The 13,038-nt window shown below is 42.1% G+C and overlaps 1 protein-coding gene across 1 annotated transcript in view; it reads right to left on the reverse strand.

The window, feature by feature from the left end:
• Positions 1–13,038, reverse strand: part of Sult2a3 (sulfotransferase family 2A, dehydroepiandrosterone (DHEA)-preferring, member 3) — a 55,494-nt gene that overhangs the window by 11,464 nt on the left and 30,992 nt on the right. Inside the window, exon 4 of the mRNA NM_001101586.3 lies at positions 3,667–3,761. Within this exon, the coding sequence (NP_001095056.2) occupies positions 3,667–3,761 (95 nt within the window). The remainder of the gene's footprint in view (positions 1–3,666; positions 3,762–13,038) is intronic.

The raw sequence follows: 13,038 nt of genomic DNA on the forward strand, positions 1-13,038 counted from the left end.
TTCATAATTAAAGTTCTGTCCTCTCAATAGATGCCCATGAACATACAGGAAGCCTACAGAAATCCAAATAGACTGGGCCATAAATGAAATTCCTTCAGTCACATAATAATCAAAACACCAAATGAACTAAGCAATAAAAGAATATTAAAAGCATTAAGGCAAAAGTCAAGTAACATATAAAGGGAGGCTTATCAGAATTACACAAGATTTCTCACCAGAAAATATGTACGCTAGAAGATCCTGGGTAGATCTCATACAGACCCTAAGAGAACACAAATTCCAGCACAGGCTACTATACTCAGCAAAGTTCTCAATTATTATAGATGGATAAAGCAAGATATTCCATGACCAGGCCAATTTTACGCAAATCTTTCCACAAATCCTGCTATGCAAAGGATCATATATGGAAAACACCCACAAAAGGAGGGAAACTACACCCTAGAAAAAGCCAGAAAGTAATCTTTCAATAAACCAAAAAGAAGATAGCCACACAAATATAATTTCACCTTTAACAACAAAAAGAACAGGAAGTAACAATCACTTTCCCTTAATATGTTTTAACATCAATGGACTTAATTCCCCAATAAATGACTTAGACTAATAGACAAAATATGCAAACAGGACCCAGCACTTCGTTGCACACAGAAAACACACCTCAGCGACACAGATAGAAACTACTTCAGAATAAAATGTTGAAAACAAATTTCCAAGCAGATTGTCCTAAGAAAGAAGCTAGAGTAGCCATTCTAATATTGGATAAAACCAAACGTCAATCAAAAGTTATCAAAAAAAATAAGGAAGGAAACTTCATACTGGTCAAAGGAAAACAAATCTACCAATTCTGAGCACCTATGCTCCAAATGGAAGGGCATCCACATTCATAAAAGAAACTTTGCAAAGCCCAAAACATACATTGCATCCCACACAATGATAGTGGGAGTCTTCAACTCCCCACTCTCAGCAATGTACAGATCATGAAAAAAGGAACTAAACAGACACACAGTAAAACTAATAGAAGTTATGAAGTAATTGGATCTAACAGGTATTTAGAGAACATTTCATCCTAAAGCAAAATAATATAGCTTCATCTCAGGACCTTATGATATCTTTTCCAAAACTGACCATATATAATTGGTCACAAAACAGGACTCAACAGATACAAGATAGAAAAAAATTCCCATGTATCCTATCAGATCAACATGGACTAAGGCTGGAATTCAATACCAAGAAAAAAAAAAAAAAAAAGGAAAGCACACATACACATGAAAGCTGAACAACACTCTACTAAATGATAACTTGTTCAAGGAAGAAATAAAGAAAGAAATTAAAGACCGTTTAGAATTTAATAAAAATGAAGACACAGCATACCTAAACTTATGGGACACAATGAAAGCAGTCCTAAAAGGAATACTCCTAGCACTGAGTGCCTCCAAAAAGAAACTGGAGAGAGTTTACACTCGGTGCTAGACAGCATACATAAAATCTCTAGAACATAAAGTAACAAATACACTCAAGAGGAGTAGACAACAGGAAATAATCAAACTAAGGGCTGAAATCAAACAAGTGGAAGCAAAAAGAACTATACAAAGAATCAACAAAACCAACAGCTGATTCTTTGAGAAAATAAACATGATGAAGATAGACCTCTAGCCAGACTAATCAGAGGGCAAAGAGACAGTATCCAAATTAAGATCAGAAATGAAAAGGGAGATATAACAACAGAAATTGAGGAAATTTAAAAAAAAATCATCATCGTACTACAAAAGTTTATACTCAACAAAACTGGAAAATCTAGATGAAATGGACAGTTTTCTAGACAGATTCCAGATCCCAAAGTTATAACAGGATCAAATAACCCATCTAAACATTCCCATAACCCCGAAAGAAATAGAAGCAGTCAATAAAATTCTGCCAACCAATAAAAGCCCAAGACCAGATGGGTTTAGTGGAGAATTCTATCCAACTTTCAAGGAAGACCTAATACAAGTGTTCTTCAAATTATTCCACAACATAGAAACAGAAGGAACACTAACTAATTCATTCTATGAAGCCACAGTTACACTGTGTATCATCTTTTGGTGATGGATCTTTTTCTGTCTAATTGTGAACTTGTGTAACAATTTCCTTTCATAGAGAGCTTCATTATAGATTTCTTCTACTTCTATCATGTTTAAAGTTTCAAATATATTTTATAAAGAGACTGAGTGCATATTACTTTTAACTCCCAAAGATATCATGCAAATTCAAGAGGCATTTAACTATTAAAAATTATTACATTTTTTTTTTTTACAGATACTGAGATACAGTTCACAGAGCTCAAAAAGGTCAACAAGCTGAAGTGCCCAAGTGAGGATGCCTCAGTCCCACTTGGGAGGGAGAAGCAAGCTATCACAAGTGGGAAGGAATGAGGGAACTAAAAGGGAAATGGAATGGGGGGAGTGAGGTAGAAAGGGGTACCGGATCTGGTATTGAGTAAAGGGAAAGGACTGAAACTCTGATGGCCAGCAGAAAGAATGGAAACAGGCATACTCTGGAAATAGGAGGTTGGGGGGACCCTACAGAATTCACTGGAGAACTGGGAAGTGAGAGTCTCTTAGGACTCAAACTGAAGGACCTTAGATGATAATAACAGACAGTAGTGAGAGGGAACTTATAGAGCCTACCTCCAGCAGTAAGACAGAGCATCCAATGAGGGAGAATGGGCCCATCCTACAGTCATAATTTTAACCCATAATTGCTCCTGTCTGAAAGAATTACAGGGATGGAAATGGAGAGGAACCTGAGGAAAAGAAGGTCCAGCAACAGACCCAAAGTGGGGTCCAGCTCAAGCGGAGATCCCAAGGCCTGACACTATTATTGAGGCTATGAAGTGCTCAAAAAAAGGGACTTAGCATGACCACAATCCAGAAGACCCAACAAACAAATGAAAGAGTAAGATGAAGATATTTGCACAAACCAATGGACAGAAGCATCTGTCCCCTGTTGTTGAATTAGGGAAGGCTGAAAGAAGCTGAGGAGCAGGGCAACCCTTAGGAGGACCAGCAGTCTCAATTAATCTGGATCACTGAGATCTCTCAAACACTGGACCACCAAGCAGGCAGCATACACCAGCTGATATGAGGCCCCTAACACTCATACAGTAGAGGACTTCCAGGCCTGTGTTCATTCAGAGATGATGCACTTAACTCTCAAGAGACTGGAGGCCCCAGGGTGTTTACAGGTCAGGTTAGGTGGGACATGGGGATATCCACATGGAAACATGCAGTGGATAGGATGTATGGGTTGTTGGAAGTGTAGGAGGATGAATGGAAAGTGGGAATAAAATGTAGAGTGTAAAAATAAATTAATTCTTTAATTATAAAAAATAGAAAAATAAAGTAAAAAATGCTAATACTGAGTTGCATATTTTAAAATATTTTTTAGTTTAATAAAAATACACAATTCCAAAATTTACACTGACATTAAAAAGAAAATAAAACAGAAGCAAAAATAAATGACTGACTGACTGAATGAATAAATAAGTAAAAGAATAAATAAATAAAATACAGTTCACTACTTGCAGGTGATTTTTTTTAAAAGTCAAAACAAACATACAAACCACATTTCTCAGTAACCTTCCTCAATAATAGGTTCTCATTCTTAACTGAGTGATGACTGTAAGCTCACCTTTTTCATGTCTTCATAGTACAGTACCAAGAAGTTATCCCATTCTCTCATGGACAGCCAGCCACGGACATGCTCAAACCATGATCCATATATGACTGTGTGCAGGGAGAAGAAGAGTGTCAATTACAAAGTAATTACACAAGGTCTGCTTGACTTTCTTCATTTTCTGAAAGCAGCAGCAGAAAGCTTCACTAAGAAAAATCTAACTAGTCTGTATTTATAGCATTAAACATGATGTTTGAGGTTGATACACAAATAGAGAACTGATAAAATCAAGTTCATTAACAAACTCATTACCACACAGTTTACCATTGATGCCATGAGGAGATATTCTACTGCCAAGGTGCAAGGACAGAGGTGTGTGCTGGGGGAAATCTAGCACACCAATACAGAAATCTAGATGTGATTTCTGTAAGTACCTGCCTCCTGCTGAGGTGTATGAAGACAACAGAAAGATTTGATAACAGAGATGGGAGAACAGTATTTTATATGGTGTTGGAAATCAAGATTCCCATCAGTACAGCAACCTACTGGCAGAAATCTAATAGATGTATGAATCAAAGCATTATGACATCATTAATAATCACATCAACAAATTAGTTAAGGGGATAAGGCACCTTTGTGTGTGTGTGTGTGTGTGTGTGTGTGTGTGTGTGTGAGTGAGTGAGTGTGTGTTTGTGTGTGTGTAAAGGAGAGAGAGAGAGAGAGAGAGAGAGAGAGAGAGAGAGAGAAAGAGAGAATGTTTGTGAAGTTTTAAAATTATCTTAGCATATGTATTGGATGCAAATCTGTTGCTTATGAAGACTATATAAGGCACTGCAAAGTGGGGATGACAAGAGACAGAAGAATTTCAACAGAATCTCTCAACTCAGCTTACCTATGTCTACAATTCCCTTTGGGAGTATATAGGGGTATCCTTTCCTGTAGCATTCCCCAGCCTGAAGCGGGCTTGTGCAGACCTTGTTGCCACTGAGGTGGGGCCCCTTGCGATGAAGCTTTCCAACTTGGCTGGCTTCTTTTGATTGTGTCAACTACTGCTGTGCTTCCCTGGGATCCTGCTGCCTGCTGAGACACCTTTGAGACAATCCCTGTTGCACAGTGTCTTTGGGCTGGATTCAGGCACCTGGATGGACTGGCGGGGAGATGGGCCTACCCCCTATATAAACTTAGACTCTAAATAAACTTTAAGGTGCCTTGAACAGAGTACTTTTGTCTTGGCGTCATAATTTCTCTCCCCATCTAGTCTCTTTCAGCCCCAGCCTGCATTTCAGGAGTTCCCAGTTCATTTAAGCTGCGGGCTGCTTACAACTACAGATTGGCGCCTCGAACACGGACCTGAAAATAGCAGGTCACACTGAGGGACCGCTGTCTTATGTGGAGCGCCATGAGAAGGGAAGAATAAGAAGATCGTATCGGGCACAATGAGCAACAGGTATTTATGCTAGTGCTGGTTTTAAACTTCATTTTTTAAAGTGTTGCTCGAGGTGCGATAGGATACGGGCTAATTTGGAATAGGGCTGACCTGGCGCTGTTTCCACCTAGGGTTTGGCAGCGAAAAAGGGGACTAGAAACTTCAAAACAGGCGGTTGTCCGCAGTCAAGAACTGCATCAGGCGAGAGGAGTAGCGTTTAAAATAATAAAATAAAATAAAATAAAATAAAATAAAATAAAATAAAATAAAATAGAGAAAAATGGATTTTGAAACTCTCCCAGAGACAGAGAGAAATCGGAGGATGCCCTGTTTTATTCTCCCTGGCCCCTACAGGAGAAGTTCTCTACCCTCTTTGGATTGTCTAAGTTTGGTGCACCAATCTGTCCACATGTCAATTCATGTGTGTTTTTGTTTCGTTGTCTGAATGACTGAATGTTCTGTGTTTCTTGTTGGAAAATAAAAATGGCTAAGACTTTATCTGCTGGTTCAGCAGAGCCTGAGAGTGGCTCACACTTTAGCCAAGAATCAAGCACAGCATGGCAGCCACTGCTGGAAAAACTGCTTTTAAAGAAAAGGAGTCTGTAGCTTTTTAGTTTTAAGGCATAAAAGCTGATAGTTGTTTTTTTCCTAGAAAATTCTCTGCAATCATGATTATTTTGCTTAGCACATGACAAAGTGCTTTTTTATCTCATAATTATAGGTATAAAAAGTAAAATTCTGTGATTGGTCTAAATTTATAAGACTCCTGTAGCCACTGCATTTTTTTTTTACAGGTCTTAAAGGTGTAATATGCTCTACATGTCTTCATCATAGAGTTTTAGCTTATAAGTTATTGGGTATGATTAAAAGGGTGTAACATTGGTTACAAGACAGTTTTATATTGGTAACTCAGGGTTGGAGTCTTTCAAACACATGGCATAAAGCAGACCAAAAAACTAGGCCTCTAAGGATATTTCTAGTTGAGATAATATTTTACGTTATTCTTATCCTAGAAAGTAACTTATAAAGATAAGATTTACAACTATGTCTCTTTAATGAAGCATTAAAATTGGCACTGTTATGCATTCATAGGTATAAATTGGCAGCCAAACTTCGTAACATGATAGTGATGTTTCTAATAATGATTTTAAAGATGATAAATTGTTTTAAAATTGGGTTTTGTTTTCCCAAACTTATAGTTATTGTCTAACATTGCAAAAGAAACTTAAAAATTCTAAAATCTGTCCTCACAGCAAGAGGAACAAAGCTCAGAGCAGCCTCAGCAGGACTTGTGTGGCTTTCTTTTGTTTTGCAAACAGTGCATAGGGAAGTTCTTGCCTGCCTTAAGGGGAATTTACTTTTAGCTAAAATAACATTGTTACAGATCTATCCAGATGTTGTTCTAAATAAAGTTTAAATTCAAAATGTATAAAATTTATAAAAGACTGTAAAACTTATAAAGGCATTACAATCTGTCTTGCCCACTTCATATAAAGTTATTATAGATTTAAAAGTTTGTTTTTCCTTTGCATTCTGATAATTGTAAAGAGTTTGCTTCTAGCAAACTGGTAATCACTGGAAAATTTTGCCTCTAGGTATGGCGAATATAGCTTTACATTATGTAAGAAAAATTTTTATTGGCTCTTCTTCTATACAAGAATCTAAGAATTTGAATCTTTCAGTGTAGAAAGTACATTATTAGCTAATGCCTCTAAAGGGAAGTTTACTTCAAATCTTTGCTCTCACACAATGGGCTTTAAAGTTCTGGGGAGTAGCTGTTTCTCCAGAAAAGATTCAGAGGCAATATCTTTTTAAAATTTAGGGTTTTAGTTATACTAAAAAATTATGGTACAGAAAAATCTAAGAATGAAAAATTGATTTGCTTCAAAATTTTATTTTCAAAAACTTTCAGGAGATGTTAATTGGCTAAGACTTCACCTTAAGGTCTTAACGTGACTTAAACCTTTGTTGGATGTTATCAAGAGAGATACAAATTAACTAGTAAAAAACAAAAGTCTCTGCAGAAAATAAAGGAAGGTTTTATAATCATTATGAATTATAATCAATGGTAATTAAATAGTAGCTGCTTCTTTTAGTTATGGCTATTAAATGTGCCCACAGCAATTTTTGGCAAGAGAAAACATTAATATAAAATCATCCTTCTTCACCTCAAAGTAAAGTTTTAACATCCTTTTAAGGCTTCTGTGGTGTTAATTAAGAATTGTTAGATAGAGCAGTCGCCATCTTGGTCCGGGACCCGCCGAACTTAGGAAATTAGTCTGAACAGGTGAGAGGGTGCGCCAGAGAACCTGACAGCCTCTGGAACAGGCAGAAGCACAGAGGGGCTGAGGCAGCACCCTGTGTGGGCCGGGGACAGCCGGCCACCTTCCGGACCGGAGGACAGGTGCCCGCCCGGCTGGGGAGGCGACCTAAGCCACAGCAGCAGCGGTCGCCATCTTGGTCCGGGACCCGCCGAACTTAGGAAATTAGTCTGAACAGGTGAGAGGGTGCGCCAGAGAACCTGACAGCTTCTGGAACAGGCGGAAGCACAGAGGCGCTGAGGCAGCACCCTGTGTGGGCCGGGGACAGCCGGCCACCTTCCGGACCAGAGGACAGGTGCCCGCCCGGCTGGGGAGGCGACCTAAGCCACAGCAGCAGCGGTCGCCATCTTGGTCCGGGACCTGCTGAACTTAGGAAATTAGTCTGAACAGGTGAGAGGGTGCGCCAGAGAACCTGACAGCTTCTGGAACAGGCGGAAGCACAGAGGCGCTGAGGCAGCACCCTTTGTGGGCCGGGGACAGCCAGCCACCTTCCGGACCGGAGGACAGGTGCCCGCCCGGCTGGGGAGGCGGCCTAAGCCACAGCAGCAGCGGTCGCCATCTTGGTCCGGGACCCGCCGAACTTAGGAAATTAGTCTGAACAGGTGAGAGGGTGCGCCAGAGAACCTGACAGCCTCTGGAACAGGCAGAAGCACAGAGGGGCTGAGGCAGCACCCTGTGTGGGCCGGGGACAGCCGGCCACCTTCCGGACCGGAGGACAGGTGCCCGCCCGGCTGGGGAGGCGACCTAAGCCACAGCAGCAGCGGTCGCCATCTTGGTCCGGGACCCGCCGAACTTAGGAAATTAGTCTGAACAGGTGAGAGGGTGCGCCAGAGAACCTGACAGCTTCTGGAACAGGCGGAAGCACAGAGGCGCTGAGGCAGCACCCTGTGTGGGCCGGGGACAGCCGGCCACCTTCCGGACCAGAGGACAGGTGCCCGCCCGGCTGGGGAGGCGACCTAAGCCACAGCAGCAGCGGTCGCCATCTTGGTCCGGGACCTGCTGAACTTAGGAAATTAGTCTGAACAGGTGAGAGGGTGCGCCAGAGAACCTGACAGCTTCTGGAACAGGCGGAAGCACAGAGGCGCTGAGGCAGCACCCTGTGTGGGCCGGGGACAGCCAGCCACCGTCCGGACCGGAGGACAGGTGCCCGCCCGGCTGGGGAGGCGGCCTAAGCCACAGCAGCAGCGGTCGCCATCTTGGTCCGGGACCCGCCGAACTTAGGAAATTAGTCTGAACAGGTGAGAGGGTGCGCCAGAGAACCTGACAGCCTCTGGAACAGGCAGAAGCACAGAGGGGCTGAGGCAGCACCCTGTGTGGGCCGGGGACAGCCGGCCACCTTCCGGACCGGAGGACAGGTGCCCGCCCGGCTGGGGAGGCGACCTAAGCCACAGCAGCAGCGGTCGCCATCTTGGTCCGGGACCCGCCGAACTTAGGAAATTAGTCTGAACAGGTGAGAGGGTGCGCCAGAGAACCTGACAGCTTCTGGAACAGGCGGAAGCACAGAGGCGCTGAGGCAGCACCCTGTGTGGGCCGGGGACAGCCGGCCACCTTCCGGACCGGAGGACAGGTGCCCGCCCGGCTGGGGAGGCGGCCTAAGCCACAGCAGCAGCGGTCGCCATCTTGGTCCGGGAACCGCCGAACTTAGGAAATTAGTCTGAACAGGTGAGAGGGTGCGCCAGAGAACCTGACAGCCTCTGGAACAGGCAGAAGCACAGAGGGGCTGAGGCAGCACCCTGTGTGGGCCGGGGACAGCCGGCCACCTTCCGGACCGGAGGACAGGTGCCCGCCCGGCTGGGGAGGCGACCTAAGCCACAGCAGCAGCAGTCGCCATCTTGGTCCGGGACCCGCCGAACTTAGGAAATTAGTCTGAACAGGTGAGAGGGTGCGCCAGAGAACCTGACAGCTTCTGGAACAGGCGGAAGCACAGAGGCGCTGAGGCAGCACCCTGTGTGGGCCGGGGACAGCCGGCCACCTTCAGGACCAGAGGACAGGTGCCCGCCCGGCTGGGGAGGCGACCTAAGCCACAGCAGCAGCGGTCGCCATCTTGGTCCCGGGACTCCAAGGAACTTAGGAATTTAGTCTGCTTAGGTGAGAGTCTGTACCACCTGGGAACTGCCAAAGCAACACAGTGTCTGAGAAAGGTCCTGTTTTGGGCCTTCTTCTTCGGCCAGGAGGAGGTCCAAATACAAGATATCTGCGCACCTTCCCTGTAAGAGAGCTTGCCAGCAGAGAGTGCTCTGAGCACTGAAACTCAGAGGAGAGAATCTGTCTCCCAGGTCTGCTGATAGACGGTAACAGAATCACCAGAAGAACAATCTCTAAACAGAGTCAACTATAACTACTAACTCCAGAGATTACCAGATGGCGAAAGGTAAACGGAGGAATCTTACTAACAGGAACCAAGACCACTCACCATCACCAGAACCCAGCACACCCACTTCGCCCAGTCCAGGGAACCCCAACACACCTGAGAACCTAGACCTAGATTTAAAAGCATATCTCATGATGATGGTAGAGGACATCAAGAAGGACTTTAATAAATCACTTAAAGAAATACAGGAGAACACTGCTAAAGAGTTACAAGTCCTTAAAGAAAAACAGGAAAACACAATCAAACAGGTAGAAGTCCTTACAGAAAAAGAGGAAAAAACATACAAACAGGTGATGGAAATGAACAAAACCATACTAGACCTAAAAAGGGAAGTAGACACAATAAAGAAAACTCAAAGCGAGGCAACACTAGAGATAGAAACCCTAGGAAAGAAATCTGGAACCATAGATTTGAGCATCAGCAACAGAATACAAGAGATGGAAGAGAGAATCTCAGGTGCAGAAGATTCCATAGAGAACATCGGCACAACAATCAAAGAAAATGGAAAATGCAAAAAGATCCTAACTCAAAATATCCAGGAAATCCAGGACACAATAAGAAGACCAAACGTACGGATAATAGGAGTGGATGAGAATGAAGATTTTCAACTCAAAGGTCCAGCAAACATCTTCAACAAAATTATTGAAGAAAACTTCCCAAATCTAAAGAATGAGATGCATATGAACATACAAGAAGCCTACAGAACTCCAAATAGACTGGACCAGAAAAGAAATTCCTCCCGACACATAATAATCAGAACATCAAATGCACTAAATAAAGATAGAATACTAAAAGCAGTAAGGGAAAAAGGTCAAGTAACATATAAAGGCAAGCCTATCAGAATTACACCAGATTTTTCACCAGAGACTATGAAAGCCAGAAGAGCCTGGACAGATGTTATACAGACACTAAGAGAACACAAACTGCAGCCCAGGCTACTATACCCAGCCAAACTCTCAATTATCATAGAGGGAGAAACCAAAGTATTCCATGACAAAACCAAATTCACGCATTATCTCTCCACGAATCCAGCCCTTCAAAGGATAATAACAGAAAAAAACCAATACAAGAACGGGAACAACGCCCTAGAAAAAACAAGAAGGTAATCCCTCAACAAACCTAAAAGAAGACAGCCACAAGAACAGAATGCCACCTTTAACAACTAAAATAACAGGAAGCAACAATTACTTTTCCTTAATATCTCTTAACATCAATGGTCTCAACTCGCCAATAAAAAGACATAGACTAACAAACTGGCTACACAAACAAGACCCAACATTTTGCTGCTTACAGGAAACTCATCTCAGAGAAAAAGATAGACACTACCTCAGAATGAAAGGCTGGAAAACAATTTTCCAAGCAAATGGTATGAAGAAACAAGCAGGAGTAGCCATCCTAATATCTGATAAGATTGACTTCCAACCCAAAGTCATCAAAAAAGACAAGGAGGGACACTTCATTCTCATCAAAGGTAAAATCCTCCAAGAGGAACTCTCAATTCTGAATATCTATGCTCCAAATACAAGAGCAGCCACATTCACTAAAGAAACTTTAGTAAAGCTCAAAGCACACATTGCGCCTCACACAATAATAGTGGGAGACTTCAACACACCACTTTCACCAATGGACAGATCATGGAAACAGAAACTAAACAGGGACACACTGAAACTAACAGAAGTGATGAAACAAATGGATCTGACAGATATCTACAGAACATTTTACCCTAAAACAAAAGGATATACCTTCTTCTCAGCACCTCATGGTACCTTCTCCAAAATTGACCACATAATAGGTCACAAATCAGGCCTCAACAGATTCAAAAATATTGAAATTGTCCCATGTATCCTATCAGATCACCATGCACTAAGGCTGATCTTCAATAACAAAATAAATAACAGAAAGCCAACATACACATGGAAACTGAACAACACTCTTCTCAATGATACCTTGGTCAAGGAAGGAATAAAGAAAGAAATTAAAGACTTTTTAGAGTTTAATGAAAATGAAGCCACAACGTACCCAAACCTTTGGGACACAATGAAAGCATTTCTAAGAGGGAAACTCATAGCTATGAGTGCCTTCAAGAAAAAACGGGAGAGAGCACATACTAGCAGCTTGACAACACATCTAAAAGCTCTAGAAAAAAAGGAAGCAAATTCACCCAAGAGGAGTAGACGGCAGGAAATAATCAAACTCAGGGGTGAAATCAACCAAGTGGAAACAAGAAGAACTATTCAAAGAATTAACCAAACGAGGAGTTGGTTCTTTGAGAAAATCAACAAGATAGATAAACCCTTAGCTAGACTCACTAAAGGGCATGGGGACAAAATCCTAATTAACAAAATCAGAAATGAAAAGGGAGACATAACAACAGATCCTGAAGAAATCCAAAACACCATCAGATCCTTCTACAAAAGGCTATACTCAACAAAACTGGAAAACCTGGACGAAATGGACAAATTTCTGGACAGATACCAGGTACCAAAGTTGAATCAGGATCAAGTTGACCTTCTAAACAGTCCCATATCCCCTAAAGAAATAGAAGCAGTTATTAATAGTCTCCCAGCCAAAAAAAGCCCAGGACCAGACGGGTTTAGTGCAGAGTTCTATCAGACCTTCAAAGAAGATCTAACTCCAGTTCTGCACAAACTTTTTCACAAGATAGAAGTAGAAGGTATTCTACCCAACTCATTTTATGAAGCCACTATTACTCTGATACCTAAACCACAGAAAGATCCAACAAAGATAGAGAACTTCAGACCAATTTCTCTTATGAACATCGATGCAAAAATCCTTAATAAAATTCTCGCTAACCGAATCCAAGAACACATTAAAGCAATCATCCATCCTGACCAAGTAGGTTTTATTCCAGGGATGCAGGGATGGTTTAATATAAGAAAATCCATCAATGTAATCCATTATATAAACAAACTCAAAGACAAAAACCACATGATCATCTCGTTAGATGCAGAAAAAGCATTTGACAAGATCCAACACCCATTCATGATAAAAGTTCTGGAAAGATCAGGAATTCAAGGCCAATACCTAAACATGATAAAAGCAATATACAGCAAACCAGTAGCCAACATCAAAGTAAATGGAGAGAAGCTGGAAGCAATCCCACTAAAATCAGGGACTAGACAAGGCTGCCCACTTTCTCCCTACCTTTTCAACATAGTACTTGAAGTATTAGCCAGAGCAATTCGACAACAAAAGGAGATCAAGGGGATACAAATTGGAAAAGAGGAAGTCAAAATATCACTTTTTGC

This window comes from Mus musculus, chromosome 7, assembly GCF_000001635.26.
Source record: "Mus musculus strain C57BL/6J chromosome 7, GRCm38.p6 C57BL/6J".
In the NCBI taxonomy this organism is placed as follows: domain Eukaryota; kingdom Metazoa; phylum Chordata; class Mammalia; order Rodentia; family Muridae; genus Mus; species Mus musculus.